The 24,620-nt window shown below is 43.7% G+C and overlaps 1 protein-coding gene across 1 annotated transcript in view; it reads right to left on the minus strand.

The window, feature by feature from the left end:
* Positions 1 to 1,730: 1,730 nt before the first annotated feature.
* Positions 1,731 to 24,620, minus strand: part of LOC126272831 (UDP-glycosyltransferase UGT5-like) — a 103,497-nt gene continuing 80,607 nt past the window's right edge. Inside the window, exons 6-7 of the mRNA XM_049976031.1 lie at positions 13,260 to 13,479; positions 1,731 to 2,415 (exon numbers count right to left, since the gene is read on the minus strand). Of these exons, the coding sequence (XP_049831988.1) occupies positions 2,124 to 2,415; positions 13,260 to 13,479 (512 nt within the window). The 3' untranslated portion in view covers positions 1,731 to 2,123. The remainder of the gene's footprint in view (positions 2,416 to 13,259; positions 13,480 to 24,620) is intronic.

Here is a 24,620-nt window from a genome sequence, read left to right on the forward strand (position 1 = left end):
TAACTGATTATTTTGAGCCCCATTGCTCATTACGGCTGTTTATTAGAAATGTTAGTTTGATTATTTATCTTATCATGCTTTTTATCCTGACATTAGGTGACATTTTCTATCTGCTGTTTCCTCTCTGGCGACAGATTTTGGTTTTGTTTTACTACAATGTTATTTTACACGCTACTGCTCTCATTTTGCAAAGTGTCAACAGACTCATCATCAAGGCTTAATCTGTGTTACAATCTTCTCGGCTCATTTGAAATGTCGAAGTAACATTCAGTGTCTCTGGCGTCGTCATTCAAATCTTCAACACAGTCATTTGCTACAGACCCCGCAGTTCCATGCATATTATCCCTAATTATACCACCTATGTCTTGTAGCTGATGTATGTTACAAATATTACCGAATGGTAACTGCAGGTAAATGCACAATAAAAGATGTCCGTTGGGTCCGTTGTTCGGTTTTGTCCCGTATCGGATTTGTTGGGAACACTTCATGTAGACTTCCCTGCTTTTTTTTCATTTCTGCAAATGCCAGCGACCTAGCAATTGTAGTGTTGCGTGGTCAAGCTAAACGTTGCCGTTTCTGCTGGTAGGGCCGAGCGCCGATTACGTCAGCACATCCCTTCACACGTCTCCGCCACCCGAAAAAACCAGTTTTGTCACTTGGATCTTTGTTCATCAGTTTCAGCAACTGTTTGTCAAGAATGCCGATGTGAAGAAATAACACACTAGTTACGTTAAAAGTTGTTTTTTAACGGAAGTGGTGTGCTGTTTCTTCACATCGGATATCTTGTTATTCCATTCACCCCGCCAGGGCCGACTGCAATCGCACTTCTTCTTTGTGCCTTCTATACTTGCTTTACACAGGCAAAGAGAAAGCCTGGACGTGATGAGAGCTCAAGAGGTAATAAGATCCCTTCACACAGTGAAACCAAATTATATTCTACTACAATTTCAAAAGAACAACTTCAAATATTTATCGATCATTGCGAAAAAATTGCCATATCGATATCGATAGACCGTTATGTCAGAGAAGGGAATCTGCAGAGTTCATGCCCTGCTGAGGTATGAGCGACCGTCTCGGCTAACTCAGATTTCTATACCAGAAACCTCATACTAGCTGTTGTTACCACAGCAGACGGTCACAGGTAGCGATGTTATGTGACTTCCGAAAATGTCAGCCAAATGTTGATGTGCCATCATGGGCTCCTACCACAAGCAGGTCAATAACAAATCTCTTCAGTAATCTTCCCTTACAAAGGGAATGTAGATGGTCTCACTAGTACCAACTTGATGTTGCTGCGCTGAAATGGTAATCATTTGTCTAACCAAAGATGACGAACACATGTCGCCAATTTTGTGTTTTCTGTATGCCATATTCATGATGTTTCAGTTTTAATGTGTTTCTCTGTACTTTTTGCTCGGACATTTAATCAATCCTGTATGCTAATGGCGAAAACGGGTGTCTGGACGATTTACCCGAAATTCACAAAATTTTAGTAGATTATAGTTTCAGATGTGTGTGTTAATAATGTTGGGGCACAAAGTGCCAGAGCGCACTGTACATGTACAGTAAACTAAATATTAAAGTTACGAAAATGAGTAGAGTTACAGTATTAAACAGCTCACATACTTACTCTGAGATGATCGACTTTCATTAACGATGTTATAGAACAAGGCAAGGGTAAAGGTATAAAGCAGTCGGTAACTGATAAACTACGACAATCACACCATTAGTCGTCCTAGCAGGGCCATTATTTTTGTGTCAAGAATTATACAACAGATCATTTCAGTGCAAGTGGCGCTCTATCTGACCGATACTTACGACTATTGTTGCAAGTACGCTTTATTTGTTCTACTCGTGAAAGTGTTTTACTAACAGAGTGTGCGGACATAGTAAGTCAGTCCATCTACACTGTGAGATGTTAGACCCACTGTCACACGCCAGCACCAAGTATTTCATATATTACTGGCAGTGCTCCAGAATGCCATCGGAAAGTGGTTCAAATATATTAGCACAGTTCTTTTAGCCAGATCTGCTATCTACATCAGTCCCAAATACAGCCTCCTCGAAGATGCGACTATGGATGGCACATTTAACTGTTATCGTGGCTTGTGGTGTGGATCGTCTCAGTTCCTCTTCTTCCCTTTCGGCACAGGGCGAGAGGTCCCCACCAAGCAGGACGATATTTTGCGAATGACGACGTACAGTACGAGCAGCGCCGCTGCCAGCGTGGCCACCACGAAGGCAGCGACATCTAGCAGCAGGTACTGGTACCAGGACAGGTCCAGCGCGGCAGACCTGAGGTGCGGCGCCCCCTGGTGCCTGATGACGTACTCCACCCAGTACACCGCCTCCTCCAGCGGCGGACGGGGGCGGTCCCGGAACAGCCGAGACAGCTTCTTGGCGCGCTCGTAATACCTGAAACAAGAGGAAGGACAGAGCATAGTTAGAACAACATCTGACAACACAAAACTTCGAGGAAGTTATCCACTCCCAAGATCCTAAAAACAAAGTGTCCTCACTAAGAAGGGAACCTCTCCTTCGCACCACCCCCCTTCCAGATTTAGTTATAAGTTGGCACAGTGTGTAGGCCTTGAAAAACTGAACACAGATCAGTCGGGAAAACAGGAAGAAGTTGTGTGGAACTATGAAAAAAATAAGCAAAATGTACAAACTGAGTAGTCCATGTGAATGATAGGCAACATTAAGGAGAGTCTGAGCTCTGGAGCGCCATGGTCCCGTGTTTAGCATGAGCAGCGGCGGAACGAGAGGTCATTTTCAAACCTTCCCTCGAGTGAAAAGTTTAACTTTTTTTTCAGTTTATGTGACAAACTGTTATGGTTTCATCACTTTTTTGAGAGTGATTATCACATCCACAAGAAAACTTAAATCGGGCAAGGTAGAAGAATCTTTTTACCCATTCGCCAAGTGTACAAGTTGGGTGGGTCGACAACATATTCCTGTCATGTGACGCACATGCCGTCACCAGTGTCGTATAGAATATATCAGACGTGTTTTCCTATGGGGAATCGGTTGACCTATGACCTTGCAATCAAATGTTTTCGGTTCCCATTGGAGAGGCACAGCCTTTCGTCTACTAATCGCATGGTTTTGCGGTGCGGTTCAAAGCACAGACATTAAACTTATTACAGTGAACAGAGACGTCAGTGAACGAACGGACCTTTAGAAAATAAAGAAAGTAAACTTCTCACTCGAGGGGAGACTCACGCTAACCACGGGAACACGGCGTTCCTGAGCTCACATTATCCTTGATGTTAACTTGCGCATGGACTACTCAGTTTGTATAATTTGCATATTTTTTCCTAGTTCCACACAACTTCTTCCTGTTTTCTCGATTGATCTGTTTTCAGTTTTTCAAGGCCTATCAACTGTGCCAACTAAATCTGAGGGGGATGCGATGGGGAGGTTCCCTTGTAAGTAAGATACAGTTGTGTAATTGTACGCAGCGGGTAACGATATGCATTCAGTATTTGAAGCTTGCGATACACCAGACCGCTTACGACTACTCCTGACTACTTTAGAGTCTTGCATGTAACGAACAGATAGTCCACTGACATGAAAAAAAAGAAAAAAGAAACAATCCTGTTATTTTCAGAAGACAGAAAATAAGGCGATAAGCTTACAGTTATCACAAATTTACTATGACTGTTTTACTTTGATCTGAATATCTGACTGAAATCGCCGTATGTGTCAGTACATTTATCCCAGAGTGAGACAAGACATTCAGTGCCTGCAAGGAAAAATGTTTGCGGTTGCCTACGTGAAACATGATTGTACACAGGCTCGCAACTCTTCGTCCGAGACAAATTGTTGGACACGAATGTTTTTCTTCAGGGCTCCAAAAATCGCATGGGGAGAGTTCGGGACTGCATAGAAGGTGTGGGCGGGCCACGTGTCCCCAAAGTTGTTTTGACTATGCAGCAGAAGTCTTGATGGAAATCGGGAAAGCTCTTACAAATCTTCCATGTGGTTTTTATAGTTTTGGAGCCCTGAAGAAAGACACTGGTGGCCGTCGATTTGCTTCAGACAAAGAGCTGCACGCTAGGGTGTAATAACTGCTCCCTAAACCGAAAGGTCAATTTTCATTACAGATTTTTATTCATTTAGTTATTTAAAGCTGGTTTGATCAGGATTTTCTTAGCTTCATTCCACGAAAGTTTGTTCACCTGTTTTAATTTCATCAGCCAAAGTAACTAAAAATATTTTCCGTCACCGCAGCTTTTTGATATACGCTACATAATACACAAGAGCTACATCCATTTGCGGAGTACCGGATGATAGAACTCAAAAATATCGAAATAAAAGTCCGGGACAACATATGCTGATCTTATAATTATTATTTTTGGCATTAGAACTCGCTTATCTTAGAACCTACAAAGCAGCAAAAGAATGATAGTGACTTAAGTGTTAACGATAAACATATGCTCTCGCGGACTCTTTCGGAGTTCTGTTTGAGGTCTACATTCCAGTACTAAATCAAATGGTTTTGCACTAATAGTTTTGGCAGCCCATTGCAAGAGAACGCAATGGCAGCCAACTTTCTTCCGACCTGATTTCGATTTATCCCCATTTCCTTTGCTCATGTAACCTATATTAGATATATGTATACTAAAACATATACAGTGAAAATATGTGTGAATTACTAAACAAAGAAGCACGTAAATTGCATAAGCAAACAACATCTCTCATCGCAATTTCTTGTTACGTCCCAGAAAGTACTGCTATGCATCTAGGTTCAAATGGTTCAGATGACTCTGAGCACTATGGGACTTAACATCTGAGGTCATCAGTCCCCTAGAACTTAGAACTACTTAAACCTAACCAACCTAAGGACATCACACACGTCCATGCCCAAGGCAGGATTGGAACCTGCGACTATAGCGGTCTCACGCTTCCAGACTGAAGCGCCTAGAACCGCTCGGCCACAGTGTCCGGCTATGCATCTAGCGTGTAATGTCGATCGTACCGTGCATACTAGTAAAATAAGAAGTTCAAAACGTATCACATAAAGTAAATATAGAATACATCTAAAAGTGATAAAGGGTTATTTTTAAATAGAACTAAGTTGCCAAAACAACAGTATCAAATCGTCAAGTCAAAGTATAAATTAATTTACTCCGGAAAATTCACAATGTATGGCCCTATCTCCACAGCAACCATCACAGCTCCTCTGCCTGCCGCAATAGAGGCACGAGAGTGCATGTGTACCGAAGAAGAATGGTTACAGCAGGGCAGCCCGGGTTTCCGCAAGCCTGGCGGGCTTCACGGGACCTGCCCAGCCTGCTCCAGTCCAATGAATGTGTCTGCGTACGTATTTTAACTGCAGCTCAGTTACCACAATGGTGGAAGCAGCATTGCAGAAATCAAACTCAAATGAGACTGAGGAGAAATTACGAATTGAGAAATATATACCGGTCACGAAACGGGACCCAGCTGGGAAAAGTTATGTGTATATGAGTCAGCTTCGAATAAATCATAAGGTGTTTCGCAATGCAAAAAGTGTGAAAAGTTACTAAACACTCATTCTGGGGCATCGAATATGTTACGACATATTTGTAAAATTAACCAGCACTTTTCTGACTCCATATACATATTTTGAAACAAGACAGAGGATTAGTGGCTGACAAGTGTGTGGAAATGTATTCTAAAGACTTAAAGCCATTCAGCAGGATGCAGGCTTTCTAAATGTAGTGTAGACATTGATTGAGATAAGAAAAAAATGTGGCCCAGTGGATATTAAAAAACACATTATGGTAGTATGCAACGTAGTGCGACGAAAGCTTAGTATGAAAGAAAAGGATATTCTTTCAGAAACGTGCTTTTTAGATTGGTATAATACGAGAAACGAAGTTCGTCTTTGCTAAAATGCATTGAGGAATTTAGAGTGAATTATTTTCCCCGCCGGCCGCGGTGGTCTCGCGGTTCTAGGCGCGCATTCCGAAACCGTGTGACTGCTACGGTCGCAGGTTCGAATCCTGCCTCGGGCATGGATGTGAGTGATGTCCTTAGGTTAGTTAGGTTTAAGTAGTTCTTATTTCTAGGGGACTGATGACCACAGCAGTTGAGTCCCATAGTGCTCAGAGCCATTTGAACCAATTTTATTATTTTCCCCAATTACGGCGTTGCAATGCAGTAGTCTTAGGTGTATAAGATCTCGACATCCGGAGATGGTTCTGCTTACTACAGAGCCATGTATCAGAGGTGAACTGATAGCTGTTCGAACTGAGTATAGCCAATACTAGGCGAAAGATGGTGAAGGTAAGAGAGAACCGTTCATATTTTAATAAATAAATAAGCCCGAAACACGCCGAAAGATAGAAATGGACAAATAAAATCCACCATTAACTGGACTGAAACGACTCAGAGTGACTATATATTTAATCGAGACACGTCCGATGATACTTGGATAAAAAAGTTCAACTTCCGAGCCCTACTCATTATACTATAATGAAAGCGTACAAAATAAACTGCTTCATAGCGTAACACATCAGGAAGATGGGCAGGTAAGGAAGACTGCTCTAGAGTGCTTGGGATGGCAAGCTTAGCTGCTCGTTCTGTGACGTAACGTGCGGTAGCTTGCAGGTAAGCACGGGCAGGTTAAATGCGGAGTGTGTACACCTCTGACAGAGGCACAACTGCCCTTCCCTCACTCCACCGCCCGTTCTGGTCGCCGCACTCTGCCATCTCATGGCCCGCGCGACCGGCGATCGCGGTTGAATGGTGGCTGAGTTGGCACGCTACATCAGACCAGTACAGGACATGGGCGTCCTAAGATAGATTAATGCATGAATGTACGTAATTACTTCAAAATATGATATAAAATGAATAGCTAACACTTAATGGCACGTAAATGCATCGTCTGTGACTGTGATTTCAAATAATTTCCGAGTACAATGTACACTCCTGGAAATGGAAAAAAGAACACATTCACACCGGTGTGTCAGACCCACCATACTTGCTCCGGACACTGCGAGAGGGCTGTACAAGCAATGATCACACGCACGGCACAGCGGACACAACAGGAACCGCGGTGTTGGTCGTCGAATGGCGCTAGCTGCGCAGCATTTGTGCACCGCCGCCGTCAGCCAGTTTGCCGTGGCATACGGAGCTCCATCGCAGTCTTTAACACTGTTAGCATGCCGCGACAGCGTGGACGTGAACCGTATGTGCAGCAAGGGCGTATAGTGGGCATGCGGGAGGCCAGGTGGACGTACCGCCGAATTGCTCAACGCGTGGGGCGTGAGGTCTCCACAGTACATCGATGTTGTCGCCAGTGGTCGACGGAAGGTGCACGTGCCCGTCGACCTGGGACCGGACCGCAGCGATGCACGGATGCACGCCAAGACCGTAGGATCCTACGCAGTGCAGTAGAGGACCGCACCGACACTTCCCAGCAAATTAGGGACACTGTTGCTCCTGGGGTATCGGCAAGGACCATTCGCAACCGTCTCCATGAAGCTGGGCTACGGTCCCCCACACCGTTAGGCCGTCTTCCACTCACGCCCAAACATCGTGCAGCCCGCCTCCAGTGGTGTCGCGACAGGCGTGAATGGAGGGACGAATGGAGACGTGTCGTCTTCAGCGATGAGAGTCGCTTCTGCCTTGGTGTCAATGATGGTCGTATGCGTGTTTGGCGCCGTGCAGGTGAGCGCCACAATTATGAGGAACTCCACGACATGATCAAAACACAAGTCAATGAGGACAACTTCAAAGAGCAACCAACAGGAGTGGACAAAATAAAAATGACACTTCGCAACATAGAGGACTACAACACAATAAAAATGGCCCTCACAGCCAAAAATGTACCAGAATGATATTTTCACTCTGCAGCAGAGTGTGCACTGATATGAAACTTCCTGGCAGATTAAAATTGTGTGCCGGACCGAGACTCGAACTAGTGACCTTTGACTTTGGCGGGCAAGTGCTCTACCACTAAACTACCCAAGCACGACTCACACCCTTTCCTCACAGCTTTAGTTCTGCCAGTACCTCGTCTTCCTCCTGCCAAACTTAACAGAAGCTCTCCTGCGAACCTTGCAGAACTAGCACTCCTGAAAGAAAGGATATTGCGCAGACTTGGCTTAGCCACAGCCTGGGGGATGTTTCCAGGTCCGGCACACAGTTTTAATCTGCCAGGAAGTTTCATATCAGCGCACACTCCGCTGCAGAGTGAAAATCTCATTCTGGACACATCCCTCAGGCTGTGGCTAAGCCATGTCTCCACAACATTCTTTCTTTCAGGAGTGTAGTTCTGCATGGTTCGCAGGAGAGCTTCTGTTAAGTTTGGAAGGTAGGAGACGAGGTACTGGCAGAAAGCGAGGATGGGGCGTGAGTCGTGCTTGGGTAGCTCAGTGGTAGAGCACTTGCCCGCGAAAGGCAAAGGTCCCGACTTAGAGACTCGGTCCGGCACACAGTTTTAATCTGCCAGGAAGTTTCGAAAATGTGCCACATTACACGTTGCCCACCACCAATACAAGAAACAAAACATCGTCATTAGGGACCTTCCCCAATGGCTCTCTGCCCAGGCACTCAAGACAGACCTTACTGCACAGTGATTTGTTGTAAAAACTATCGAGCAGATGGGCAAAAATGGGGCAGAGAGTAAGTGGCCATTATTCCAAGTCACTCTGCTGGACATACCACAGAACAGGCGCGAGATCAAATCTGTTCTGGCAGTCGCTGTCACCATGGAGCCGCTCCACTGCAAGAACAAGGAGATGCAATGGTTCAGTTGTCAGGGACTGGATCACATAGCCGCCCATTGCCAGATGCGTGTATGCTGCAGTAACTGCGCCGAACCCCACGACACCAGGACTTGCAAAATAAAACACATGGACCGACAGATAAGGTGCACACTTTGTGGGAAAAACTAAACAGCAGGGTACCAAGGAGGTCGGGTCCACAAAAAACACAGAAGGCAAAGGGTGTTAAGGCAGCCCCCTCACACACACGAAATCAAAACACCACCACACCGTCAAACCACACAGAGAGACAAAACAGGACAACACACACACAGACAAAACTTGGGTAAAACCAAGGCCCGACACGCCAAGGGCAACATATGTGGAAGTGGTCTCTCCAGCAAAGAACCACGAAAACGTCGGAGAAGTCGACCCAAGCCCCGTCACCACAACATCAGACACACAGACAAGTACAACACCAGGAAAAACAACAACGACCAGGTCCACCAACACAGAGAAAGCTCTAGGGAACCCCACACTGAGCCCACCCCCTCAGATCAATTGTTAGGCATTATGGTCCAGATCATGAACCTCGTCATGGAAATGATGAAGGAATTCAGCGAGGCCCAGAAACAGAACACTCAGACCGTCTTTGTCCTTCAGGCAGCAGTCCAGCAGTCGCTCCCCTCTGCAACTTCCTCAGTAGTTTCAAAACCCCATCATGGATAGACGACCAGATATCCAAGCACTGACAATGTGCGTCTTTAATGCAGACAGCACTGTTAATCAAGAGGTCGAGTTCAGAGAACTCATGAAGACGCTCTCCATCGACATATGCATGATGGGGAAACCCACCTAAAACCGGGAATAGAAAGCGACAGCTCCCATCTACGTTAGGTACCGTAAATACAGGCCAACCCAAGGCGGAGGAATGGCCATATACACAAAAAGAGGGATCCCCACCACCAAGTATTCTTACCAGCTACCAATAAAATTGAAGCAGTGGTGGTGGATGTAGCCACTGCCACCGGACCCCTAACAATTGTTGCAATTTACCGACCCCCACAAGACGAGATAGACGAGGGAGACATAGCTGCTCTAGTGCAAATCGAAGGCGACTTCAGTGCCAAACACCCCGTTTGGAACTCTAGAGTAATCTCCAGAGCAGGCGACAAACTGCAACAAATAACGCGCTACCACCACTTCGAAACACGGGGTCTGGTCGAGCCCACACATTTTCCAAAAAATTGAATCAGGCCCAACGTGTTAGACATAGCCCTCACTAGGAGGATCGTGGGATTTGTGGCCGCAAATACAATCAACAGAATGTCCTCTGACGACAACCCTGTGATTCTAGAGGTCGATGTGGAAGAATGGGTAGCACTCCCACGGTATCAGACGTCTTACAAACGTACAAACTGGGAGCGATACCGAGGAACTGTCGCCTCTGATATCGCTCGCCCTGCGCTACCTACTGTTGAAACAGTAGAACGTGCTGCAGGACCTAACAGGTACCATCTTGCAGGCAGCGCAAGATGCCACTCCCCCACAACATGACGGCCCGCCCCCGGGAGTACAACTCCCGGAACATTTACAAGCTCAAATCCGACAGAACAGAGTGGCCAAAGAGTGGAATATCGCCAGGAATCAGCCACCAGGAGGCTGCTCAATCGTCTACAGAGAGAGCTGAAGGTAGCGCTCAATGTGCGCAGAAACCAGCAATGGCAAAACCGCCTCGCAGCCCTCGATCACCCGCTATGGCAAGCAACCAAGCAATTCAACAAAAGACGCATTAGGATGCCGTCACTGCACGGCAAGTGGGGTCTGGTCTACAGCCATACTGAAAAGGCCAACGCCCTCGTCGACACCTTTGAGAAGCAGTTTCTTGCAGCAGAACCCCAGGATAATGCTGAGGACCCAGAGGACGAACCCCCATTTTCACCCCCAAAGACATGGGAAAAGTAATTAGGCCCCTGCCTATAAAAAGGCCCCAGGACACGACAGTGTCACCAACCAGATAGTTAAAAAACTCCCGTCCTCGGCTCTCGAAAACCTTGCGAACGTCTTCAACGAGATTACTCGTACTTGCAAGTTCCCAGCTTACTAGAAACATGCGGAAGTGGTCGCGATACACAAACCAGAAAAAGACCTTCTAATCCCGCAGCACTACAGGCCGATTAGCCTTTTGCCAGCTCTCAGCAAGATCTATGAGCGCCTCCTGCTTATTCTCATACGAGACCACATCACCAACGAGCGACTTCTGCTGGATTTCCAATTCGGATTCCGACAGAAGAACTCCGCCCCACAACAGATAATGAGACTGGTGGAAGCAGTCACAGAGGGCTTCAACCACATAGCCAAAGCCTTCGACTCAGTATGGCATAAGGGCTATTATACAAGTTACATACACAGGGGTTCCGAGGGAGCATAGGTTAATCCAAAGCAATCTCTATCTCTGTGGAGGTAGAAACAGCCACCTCCACCAAAAGATGTATTCGTGCAGGAGTGCCACAGGGATAAGTCCTGGAGCACATTTTTTTACAGTCACCATCAACCCTGAAAAGATACAGGCTATTCTGGTCACCTGGAGACTCGGGAGACGTGGATCCCCTCAACGTCTCCCCCTTAACTTGCACCTACATGGATCCCGACTGCCTTGGCGCAGATTTTCCAAGTATCTCGTCGTAACGTTGGACTCGAGACTAACGTGGAAACCCCAGAGACGACGTCCACAGGGAGGTCTGTGCCAGAATGTCCATCATATACCCAGTCCTCAACACAACCAGCTCCCTTCGTGTTCTGTAGGAGTAAATGTCTATCAGGCCCTTATACGGCCAGTAACGGAATATGCGTGCCCTGTCTGGGGATATGGCGAAGCAGCATCTAGACAAACCCCAGAGGCTGGAGAACTGCGCCCTCAGGAGGGCACTGCATCTACCCATGGGATTCCCCACATACGATCTGCACGCCGCAACCGAAATACCCCTCCTCAAAGAAGGATTCCAAGATATGGCAAGGGCTTTCTATGAAATGTTTACCAGATCTGGAAATAACCTCATTCACTCCCTAGGTCGGTATGACACGTCCCATGATAAGCACAAACGCCCTATGACGATCTTCGGCGACTAACTCGAAGAGAAAAATCCCAAAACCTCCAAGTCCTAATACCTATCCTTAATCCTTAAAATACCCAACATCTCGCCAACCTCAGGCAAGTAAAAGACCCCACCAGAACACCACCACAATACACAGGCAGCAAAAACAATCAAAGATAATGTCTTGAAATGTCTGTGAATTCCTAAAGGACCAAACTCCGGAGGTCATCGGTCCCTAGACTTACACACTACTTAAACTAACTTATGCTAAGAACAACACACACACACACACACACACACACACACACTTGCTCGAGGGAGGACTCGAACCTTCGGCAGGAGGGGCCGCGCAATCTGTGACACGGTGCCTCAAAGTGCATGGCCACTTCGTGCGGCTAATCAAACATAATCACACACATACAACATGCATTGTGGAGTAAAAGCCAACAGGCTATAAACTCCTCCATACACTTTCACAAGGAGGGGAAAGTAAAAGGTGAGAGAGAGAGAGACAGAGAGAGAGAGAGAGAGAGAGAGAGAGTTGTATGTATCAACGTTGCCGCTCCACACGACTGTGGCGGGATACAGGAACACCTGCAGAGCGTTGACAGATGGTGCAAGGACTGCCAATTGACTCTGAAGGTAAGTAAATGTAACTGGTTGCACATAAAAAGACGAACAGATCTTCTGCCGTCCGATAACTCCACCAACAACGAATCACTGGGAACAGTAACTATCAAAAAAATTAAAGGTCCGAGTAAGGGATCGGAGCGATCTGAAGTGAAATGACCACATAAAACAATGTTTGGGAAGACAGATGCCAGGCTGAGATTGATTGGAAAGATACGGAAGAAAAAGTAGTTTTACCAATGAAGAATTCCCTTACAAAATTCTGTTTCTACCAATTCTTGAGTACTGTTCCTGAGTCCTGGTGGCTTACCATGTAGGATTAATACAGCAAGAGCATTATTTAGATGCTCAAAGAACTCCGGTAGCGGATGCTACAAGAAATGGATTGTCTAGTTCGGAGAGGTTTATTATTGAAATTCCGAATGAGTACTACTTCCTCCCACATACATCTCGTGAAATGTTCACAACATGAAAATCAGCCAAATTAGATGTCATACAGGACTGTACCAACAGTCATTCTTCACTAACAATATTACTGACTTGTGAACAGTAAAGAGATGAAAAGCTAGCAGTAGCAGGAGAGTCCTCCGCCACACACTGTATAGTGGCTTGTAGCGTGTGGACGTGTATGTAGATATCCAGATCTCATAATGTTATCGCACGAGGGAGGATGGTCGTCATTAAGCCCCATTTTCTAAGCATTGTTCCCTCACTACCTGTTTCTGTCTCCCGCGGTGTTACTTATTTCGACTTTCGCAACAGGAAACTCGTACAGAAGTAGAAAACATTTCGTTACAGAGAAGAGTGAAGTGGTGCCAGATTGGAGGCGGCTCACCTCGGGTCGTTGAGCAGCTGGTTGAGGGCGGCGGCCAGCGTCCCTCGGCTGAGGTCTCGGTAGAGCAGCTTGAGGCCGCTGCCGCCGGCCACGACGCGGTCCGCGTTGAGGAACTGGTCGCCGAACATGGGCATGGCGAGCATGGGCACGCCCGCCGCCACCGCCTCCTGGGTGCCCATCAGGCCGGAGTGCGTGATGAAGACGCGCACGTTCGGGTGGTCTGCAAGCGGCAACACGTTCACTGACCAACTGGACCAAGTTACGATTTTAACAAACACTTCCTACATGTAATAACACAATGTGATTTCATATTACAGGGTGCAGTTGGAGAAGCAAGAGAGTATGTTAAAAATGTCATTCCATAAAGTTTTAAGCAAGTAGAACTAGCACCAATATACTTCACCGAAATTAATAAATCTCTAAAAATCCAAAAGCTCGTGTGACGTTCACAGAATTTCAGACAGAATTATGAAAACTTCTTTGAACTTAATAAATAATGTCCTTCATGGTATAGGTAATGCATCACTGGCAAAAGGAATTTTTCCAGATACCTTTGTATTCCATTTTTAAATCACTTCATAAGCAATTTGACAAGAAAGGCAGTTATCGTCCAGTTTTCTTACTGACGTCTTTTTCCAAAAATTTGAAAAAGTAATTTGCTCAAGAGTAGGCTAACAGTTAATTAGAAACAATTTACTTAGCATATCACAGTTTAGATTCCAGGAAAGTTGCTGGACTGAGGAAGCTATTTATGCATTCACTCAGCAAATAGTACAAGCCTTAAATAATAAAATATCGTCAGTTGCTATTTTTTATGATCTTTCCAGATATTGTTACAGAGACTGCGGTGTAATTTGCACTGTATCATGCTGCCACCGTTACAGCATGTGTTGTAAATGGTTTCCATGTGCCTCAATGCAGTCATGTAACGCCATAGCGTGCTTTGTCGAATACATTTATATTGGCCAGGCTGCATCTGAATAGTGTAAAAGGCAGAATGAATACGCTGCTCCAGTGTCTCTACATCAGAAATTGGCTCTGCATACACGATACTTTTGAGACAAAGTATGGTTTAATAAATGGTCTCTAGCATCGAAACCATGCATTTCCGGACATAAGTTCATTAGACCTTTTTTGTTCCGTATCGTCGTATCCATCAATCCCTAGGGTTTGTACACTGTGGAGAAAATCACCCTGTATATGTTAATGGTCTTCTACCTAACATTAAATATATATTATTTCCAGACGATGCTAGTGCTACGATAAACCCCACTGGAGGGACAGCAACAGTGGAATCATTAAATGGTTATCAGGAAAGATATTCTCCCCAAATTGAAAAATAGAAGCACTATATTCAGTTCTGTACAGCAAACACAGTCATACCAAAATTGATGAAGCATATGAGCAGAAGTCAGTAAATATAGTAGGATGCTCCAAAATTTTGGGTGTATATGTTGATTCTAACTTGAACTGGAAGAAGTATGTTACTAAGCTTGTGAAATAGTTCAGTTAGCTACTTTTGTTGTATGTATAATTCCTAATCTCGGAAACAAACGAATTAATCTCGTGACATAGCTTGCAAGGTACTGATTGCACAAAAGTGAGCAATAGAAATAATATGTGGTGTTCATCCACAAACGTCATGTAGGTATCTTTTCCTGGATCTAAGTATTTTACCTGTGGCTTCACCGTAATTACATTCATCATAAATAATTCACCGCAATTTAAGAGCAACAGTGAGGTTCTTACCTACAGAAAGTGATGAAAAAATGACCTTTATTATTATTAAAGATGTCAGAGGCTCAGAAGGAAGGTAGCTCAATGTCCAGCAGCAAACATCTTTGACCACTAACATTACATTTTCAAATCTAATCTTAAACCATTTTTCCACGAACACCCATAATCCATGGATACATTGTTGTTTAAAAACTGGTAGCTTATGTGGATAAATAACCTTAGGATAGAAATTGAAGTGGCTGAAGCCGGTATGAACTCACATCATGTAAGAATTTAAAAGTCGATCAGAACTGGGCTCGTGCAGCCAAAGTTATTCTTAATCCAACTTCGAGGTCGCAATCTGCTTGGTCAGTATGAGCTCTTGAAAACAATTAGGCTGTTATCCCGGAGATAAATTGATCTTACGATCGTAACTTGTGGATCATGATAACAAATATAAATCAACTACTGAATAATGAAGAGTTTATTTATGTGCTTGCAGTACTAACAGGTGGATTGGGTAACCCGAAAGTGTTGCTGCCAGCCCCAAGCCTGGATAAAGGAGGAGGACAGACACCCAAATAAGCCGTGAAAGAGAATCCAGGCCACATCTCAAGGCACCTCTGAGGCTAAGTACCCCAGTTATAGCCGTCAACCCCAAGGTGTCGACCCCAACATAAATCATTCGATTAAGAATGACGGCAATTTCGCTCATAGAAAGCACTACCTCAGGTGGTAACCAATTAACTGTTGTCAACGACAACGTTAGTGAGCCAACGAATTCTGGGGAGCTCACACCAGTATGTGAAAGACAAAAAAGTAAGAAAGTGCCAAACTTTGCTACCTTCAATTTCAACTCAGTCCACAAAACTGCAAACCTGAAACATTTTACTGATACTTTGGGCAAGCAAAGAATCATTGTAACTGCATGACAAGAAACAAGACATACAGATGAAGCAGCATTTTAATCGGAAGTATATCACATTTTGAAGGGAAAACCTGGCAAGCGAGTATTGAAGAATGTACCTCAATTCGGCACACACTTTATAATCAATAAGCAAATCCTGGGAGTCATCACTGACTTCAGCTCCAGAAGCAGTAGACTTTCCACTCTTACCTTTATGGGAGCAAATAAGATATATACCATGGTCAATATACATGCTCCCACAATCATGACTATTAGAAGCGATCCAGAGAAGGTAGAAGAATTTTGGGAAGGCCTGGAGGAAACTATCCAAGATGCGAACTAAGAATGTTATCATACTACTTGGAGATGTCAATGCTCAACTAGGGAGAGAGAGAAAGTTCAGAAATATAATTGCGAACTATCCAGCCCACAACAGGACTAACCGGAATGGCGAACGACTAGTGGAAATTTGTAACATCTTTGACCTGATAATGAAATCAACGGCGTTTAAGCGCCTTTGAAGAAAACAGAAAACATTACTAGGAGAGTTTCAGCTTGACCATGTAGCGATATCAAGACATGCAAATTCAAAATGTCTAAGTCCTCAGGGTGCAAATTTAGACTCATATTACTTACTATCCAAAATATCAAACTAAAAACACTAACCATATTGTGAAGTATGATACAGAGAAACTTAGCAAATATTTTAAGACGAGCTTGAATTAGAAGAACTATCAAGGTTGGGAACAGTTGAAGGATGCACTGATTGACAGCGCAAAGGAAACAGTTTGCCTGGAGAAGATCAAGAAACATTCATGGTGCTCAGTAGAAGAAGATAAAGCAATCGAAAAGCGTTGGAAAGCATGTGTTGGTTGGTGCTGTAATGAAACACCAAATAATCTAAAGAACTTCCAAGAAGTGAGAAAAACTACTGCTAAAACAATCAGAAGTCTCAAGAGGAAATATTTGCAAGAACGTGTAACTAAAATAGAAGAAGACAGTGTATGGGGAAATGGAAAACAGTCCGATCTTGGGTGAATACTTTGAACACCTCTTACATTGTGAAGCGCCATCCGAGACATTCAACTACGTTGATAAAGAACCAATCCCCCGACTCAGAACCACCAACTACAGAGTAGGTTAAGAAGATTATAAGAATACTGCAAAATAAAAAAGCACCTGGGAATGACGGGATCGTCGGAGAACTCTTAAAGTATGAAAACGAGAATGTGATCATAGAACTAATACGAATTATACGAAAAATCTGGGAAGAAGAGCAGCTTCTATAAGGTTGGACATCGGCACTAATACACCCTATACACAAGAAAGGCGATAAGACGGAACCTGGGAACTAAAGGGGAATTTCTTTAATACCTGTGACCTATAAGGTATTCTCAAAAGCACTGCTAAATAGTGTGGAAGAACAATTAAATCCACCAGTTGTTCAATACCAAGGAGACTTCAGAATGAGGAGATCATGCGCAGAACAGATTCAGAATCTAAAACAGATAAGCGCTTATCAAAAACAGAGGAGCAAAAAGTTCGTGCTTCAAGAACGTCTATGATACTGTAGACAGAAACATACCGTTCCCAAATTTAGGGGAGATGAGTTTGGATAGAAAATCCAGTGAACTGGTTTAACAGATCCTAGGCAACACAACATCCAAAGTCAAATTCAGAGAAAAGCTGTCAAGGGCCTTTAAGATTAAAACCGGGATGAGACAGGGAGATGGACGCTCCCCTTTGCTCTTTAATTGTGTCCTCGATAAGGTGAACAGAGAGTGGCTACAAGGAATGAAAGGAGTGGGTAGAGTACGGCTGGGGTGAAAGAACAAAGGAGTACAGGTAGATTGTCTAGCATTCGCAGATGACACTGTGATCTTGTCCGAATCACTCGAAAAGGCAGTTACCCAAACCACAGAACTGCAGCGACGGGCAGCTAAGGCAGCTCTATAGATATCTATCGAGGAGACAGAACGTATGACAAACATCACGACAGCTCCTAGAAGGATGCGAACACAAGTTAGTAAAATTAAGAAGGTGGATGGATTCAGATACCTTGGAGTATGGATAGACATTGGACTGATCGAAAAAGAAACAATGGGAGCACGAATAAAGAAAGTGAACTTAGCATATAACCTACAACACCTACAATAAGAAGAATATTTCGACAAATGCAAAACTGAAACATTACCAAACAGTGATCCGCCCTGAAACTCTATACGCAGCAGAAACTCTCAACATAGTAAGAACTGGAGTGATCAAGAGGCTAGAACTAATAGAACGAAAGATTATCAGGAGAATATTAGGACCTAGAAGAACAGAAGGTAGTCAATTTAGAAACCGAGCCAACCAGGAACTGTACACAAAGATATAAAAAATTACTGATGTCATCAGGAGAAGAAGGAGCACATATTCGGACACATCGTCAGAATGGACTAGAGAGGTTAACACGGCGAATCACACACTTTTTGATGAACGAGAAAACCAAAGTACGATGGATCCAAAAGATACAAAGAGATCTGGAAATGATGCCGGCCACAGTGGCCGAGCGGCTCTAGGCGATTTAGTATGGAACCGCGCAACTGCTACGGTCGCAGGTTCGAATCCTGTCTTGGGCAGGTTAGTTAGGTTTAAGAAGTTCTAAGGTCTAGGGGACTGATGACTTCAGATGTTAAGTCCCTTAGTGCTCATAGCCATTTAAACCATTTTGAAGATCTGTAAAAAATGAGAATACAGGAACCAGAGATATACAACAGAGTAATTTTTAAATAAAAAATTCAGGCCTTCAAAGCTTTTGAGGACAGGACGAGACCCAGAACAATATCATCTTGGTCAGAAGAAGGAAGAAGGCTGCAAAGTATGAGAAGAAAAGAATACTGGGAAAGAAGAAAGACCAGAAGAAACAAAGATGAAGCAAATTAACATGGTCGTAAGGCTGCCAAAACGAAAGAAGAAAAAGAAAAAGAAGAAGAACAGTTTATTTATTCTTTACCTCAACTGAACAAATATTATCATCAAAATATAGAATGACCAACCAGAAACTATATGAAAGTAAAAAACCAAGCTCTATAGGGTCTTTTCGCCCTAAATTTACGTCTTTTGACTTAAAAGTTAAATTCAAAAATTTATTAAGAGACAGTTGATTTCTCATCAAGCCACTGATTAAGAGACTAATAATTATGCTACCATTGCACCGTCGAAGCACTGTGGCTGTTTAAAAAATTTCTAAGTGAGCACCCCAGAACACAAAATATTATCAAGAGGACATGATTGTGATAAACAGGCAGAAATCGATTTTGCCTAGTTACTTATAACAAGTTATCGGCAGAAAATATTAAATACAAGTCAATACACTAAAATCATCATTGTTACAAACATTATTAAATTAAATCTAAAATCTTAAATTAAACGCCCATAATTACTATCGGATCAGATTCTAAAATAAGGAACTGAAACATAATCTTACAGGTAGCTAGTTTAAATCTTACTATTATATTCTGAAATAAGTATGTTATAGGGTAATAACTTCTAAACTTATTCCTTAAAGAATAAATAAGCTAATATTTGTACAGTACTTAAAAATTAATTAATTATAAACATATTAACTTTAAAAAATTAACTTTTTTTCTTAACAAACTAGATTTCTTAGGAAACGATTAAGATATCATTTCTACAAATAACTTAACAATAATTATGACACATTAACAATAAGTTATTTGTAAATCAACTTAAATTGAGACAAGCAAAATAATTGCTAAAATTTTGATAAACCCTGGTACCAAAGGTACAACAAATTTTAAGAGATTTAATTTAATATTTCATAAATCACTTACATCAGCAAAAAACTATAATATAAATAAACAACAAGACAATATAACACAATGAAATCATTTCCTTTAATAACTAAATAACTCAATACAATACAGTCTATAATCAAGATGTTCCGATCTGCAAAGGAAAATTTTCAGTGTAAGTGAAATACTTTGCTAATATGTTATGTCTTGAACCACTTCCTAGACCCACTTTCCAATAGATCTATTACATTACGATTTATCTCATCTAAGTTGAAACTATCTTAAAAAATTCTAATAGAATAATCAATAATGAGAGTGACAGTTGATGTGTAAACACTTCAGAGCCAATATCAATTAAATTCATTAAATTACATTACTACCAAATCCACAAGCATTAACAGTATGTCACATCAGATCCATTATAAACAAAAAGCTGTATTGTTTCTAAGTGTAATTTCTTGAAAAGTAACGAAACATAATGTTTTCATTATGTTAAGACTAGTCATGTACACTTGTCCTGTAAAGTGGTGCGTTACACATTGTTTCAAAAAAAGAGTCGTTCAAGTCATCTATGGAGCATGTAATTAAATAACTAACTAACATATACATAAAAGGTCTGACGATGCATGATGTCCTTGCATTATAAAGATGTTGACAGACTCAAGTTTGCAGTCTGCCAAGTTGCCTTCTTTAGAGCACAATGTCAGCCTGCAATGAAAGGAGCAGAGTAAAGTGTTGCTGTTACGGAAACCAAGGAGCTTCAGTGGATGTCTACCCTAGAACTTCATTATCATGTAACTAATGATGAAATCCCCAGTATGGAGTTTGCGTATCGCTGAAAAACCATAGGAAAACCATCTTATTGGTATCGAGACGCACTTAGGTCAGATCAAGAAACAGCAGCAACCCAAAGATTTTCGCTGAATGATGACTGAAAACGACGTATCGCGAGACGGAAGCAACGTTGCACAGATACCTTTCATATTGACCTCGAGAGGGCATGTTTCTAGCCCTAAGAAGCACAAGATGGCACTGAGAACCAGGAGGGTATATCCCGCTATAGTGTGAGAGAAACAATTAAGAAGAAGAAGGTATGTGTCACTAATACTACACATATTTCTATGACACTCTTCGCTTTTTCTTTATATACCGGGAGAGCTTCGATTCGTAATGACGCAGGCCAACAACGAGAGATATCTTTTGATAAATTTGACTTACTGGTGAATGTAGCATAATGACACCATGGTAACAGAAGGATAGCGTCATAATGGTGACTCTACATAGTGACACAGAAAGCATAGATCAATTGTAAGAGCAACTAATCATTTACTGAAGCAACAGAAAGAAATGTGTGAAAGGTAAAGTTGAGAAATCATTCAGCAACCAATACAGCTAACCAAATGCGAAAACCAGGATGCATGATGTCATTGTTGCCTCACTGTACCAGAGCTCACAAGCGCACCCACCATAGATACTACTGATGTCATGGTGGAATTTTATTCAGCTCTCGTGGTCCAATCAAGAGGGGAGGCTTCTTTTGGTCGACATTCTACATGAGTAGTCACCTTCAAGTTACGGCGGAGCACCATGCCCTGTGGGAGGGACTTTTTCTGCTGTGAGCTGCAAATCTGCAGTGACGACTACTGACAGGCTGCTATGACTGTCAGCACCCAGCTGGCCTTCTGGAGGCCCGACCGCTTTGGCCCAGTAGCAGGTCGTCATCTGTCATGTTGAGGGTGAGTCACTGCCGCTACTCTACCTGGTGTCTGCAGCAGACACCAATGCTTCCAGGATCTCTGTCCTCAAGGGAGGCTGCAGCCTTTCTCTGCACAGATGCACACACTCCAAGCAGGGCTAGAGACTGCCATCCCTGGGCGTTGATCTTTGTTCTGCAGATCAATTAGCAGAGCTGCAGGATGCCGCCCTGCCTGAGTTTGTGGCACTACTGGGATCATAGTCCACCTGTGACGCAACAGTTGCGACTCCGAGCCTGCAAAGTATGCATGGATCGGCATCTGGTGGCCTGGCATGTGCTCCACCAGCACGCATAAGCTTTCCTAGGAAAGACCTCTGTGTACTTCTGATTAATACGTATAACTGATAGTAAGTAATGAATTCTTAATGCTTTCTAGCGTCTGGCAGATCGTCACCACAATGCCACACAGCAAAAGCCCGACAATACCGGCCCGCTACAGCATATAAACGTGCAAGGGTGCAGCAACAATGTTCACGTTTCTGCGAACAAGTGCATTTCCTGAATCTAGGTACATGGCACGACCCTGAATGGCCTAGTGAACAACCAATCTGCCCTCTAGTACTTTGCTGGTTGGTATATCTTCACCTATCCATAGGTTTGTGGCGGTCGATGGGCTGCTTGCCGTGTACCACTGGGAGGATGGTGGCGGCAGCTAGGACTGTTGTCACATGGGGAATTGCAAAGTGATGACAAGGAAGTGCAGGCTTATGTGTGGTAGGATGTAACAACGTGTGTGTAACAGGTGGGGCTACAGCAGTCGATCTGTGACTGACATGGAAATTTGCAGTAGTTATCATGGTTAGTGCATGGAGATTTTGACTCTCTGCCTTCAGAGGGGAATGAGGCCAGTATACCATGGACATGATGGTATGCTGATTTTCATGGAACGAGGGAGGAACTGATCAGTTCATTGCTTGTTTTTACTGTATTTTACCGCAAACGTATGGGCGGTATAGTTGGTCTTTCCTTGTCGCCCCCTAAGTAAAACTCCCATAACGGGAGAGGCGTTATTGCTGATTGTTTGCCTACTGGGTTAATGCATGTGCTGTCGTGCGCGTACAAAGTCCACAGAACAGTGATGTGAAAACTAGTTCATAGTGCATTTCTGATGTCAAATAATTTTCACCTACCTGCGGAATGCTAACTGTGACATTTGACAGCCGGCCGGTGTGGCCGTGCAGTTAAAGGAGCTTCAGTCTGTAACCGCGTGACCACTCCGGTCGCAGGATCGAATCCTGCATCGGGCATGGACGTGTGTGTGATGTCCTTAGGTTAGTTAGGTATAAGTAGTTCTAAGTTCTAGGGGACTGATGACCACAGATGTTAAGTCCCATAGTGCTCAGAGCCATTTGAACCATTTTTTTGTCATTTGACTTCACGCTGATTTTTCTATATCCTGCTGGGGAGCATGAACTCTATTGTAGAGCATCCACCTGATATCTGTGTGAACAATAAACAGAAAGGTGCGAACAAGTAACGACAGCTAGTCAAGTGGAAGTGTACCATACGTGACAGAGGACGGTCTTTACACTCTAAATGTGCTTTTCAGTTGCTTATTGTATGAAGATGTAATTTTGAATTTTAAAAATGCTACTGGTGGTTTCAGATGTTAGTAACACAACTGCTGGTCTTACGCGAAAATTTTCAAATAGTTGTGTAGGGAGCCGTATGTAGAAAATTATAAGATTGAGGTGTGTGGATGTAGAAAGACTGCGAGTACCTGAAAGGTTCACTCTAAAGTATGTGTTGGAATAATTCTGACCTGGGTTCGATCTGGAGCCGTATTTCTTCTGTCTGTATTAGGGGGTTTTTACGCACATCAAAAAAAGTTTTGCATCACCATGATTACCAGAGTTCCGGAACATGCACAGAAAATTGAAATAGAGATCAACATAAAATTCATTTCCGCTCTTTTTATTGATCATGAAAACCACACATTGCATGTTGTACCACCATACAGCGAGACCTTCAGAGGTGGTGGTCCATATTGATGTACACACCGGTATCTCTAGTACCCAGTAACACGTCCTCTTGCATTGATTCATGCCTGTGTTCGTCGTGGCATACTATCCACAAGTTCATCAAGGCACTGTTGGTCCAGATTGTCCTACTCCGCAGCGGTGATTCGGCGTAGATCCCAGTCATGTTCGATAGGGTTCCTGTCTGGAGAACATACTGTCCGCTCTAGTCGAGCGATGGTGTTATCCTGAAGGAAGTCCTCCACAAGATGTATCCGATGGGGGCGCGTATTATCATCGATGAAAACGAATACCTTGCCAGTTTGCTGCATATATGGTTGCACTCTCTGTTGGAGGATAGCATTCACGTATCGCACATCCGTTACGGCGCCTTCCATAACCACCAGCGGTGTACGTCGGGCCCACATAATGCCACCCCAAAACAGCATTGAACTCAACCTTGCTGCACTCGCTGGACAGTGTGTCTAAGGCTTTGAGCCTGACCGGGTTGCCTCCAAACACGTCTCCGACGACTGTCTGGTTGAAGGCATAAGCGACACTCATCGGTGAAGAGAACGAGATGCCAGCGGTGCATTCGGCATGTTGCTGCGCCCATCTGTACCGCGCTGCATCGTGTAGTGGTTGCAAAGATGGACCTCGCCATGGACGTCGGAAGTGAAGTTACACATAATGCAGCCTACTGCGCACAGTATCAGTCGTAACACGACGCCCTGTGGCTGCACGGAAACCATTATTTAACATGGTGGCGTTGCTGGCAGGGTTCCTCAGAGCCACATTCTGTAGGTAGCGACCATCCAATGCAATAGTAGCCCTTGGGCGGCCTGAGCGATGTGTGTGATCGACAATTCCTGTCTCTGTGTATCTTCTTCATGTGCGAACTACATTGATTTGGTTCACTCCGAGACGCCTGGACACTTCCCTTGTTGAGAGTCCTTCCTGTCACAAAGTAATAATACGGACGCGATCGAGCCGTGGTACTGACCGTCTAGGCATGGTTGAACTATAGACAACACGAACCTTGTACCTCCTTCCTGGTGGAATGACTGCAACTGATCTGCTATTGGAACCCCTCCGTCTAATAGGTGCTGCTCATGCATGATTGTTTACATCTTTGGGCCGGTTTAGTGACACCTCTGAACAGTCAAAGGAACAGTGTCTGTGATACAATATCCACAGTCAACGTCTATCTTCGAGTTCTGGAAACCG

Source organism: Schistocerca gregaria, chromosome 5 (genome assembly GCF_023897955.1).
Source record: "Schistocerca gregaria isolate iqSchGreg1 chromosome 5, iqSchGreg1.2, whole genome shotgun sequence".
Classification (NCBI taxonomy): domain Eukaryota; kingdom Metazoa; phylum Arthropoda; class Insecta; order Orthoptera; family Acrididae; genus Schistocerca; species Schistocerca gregaria.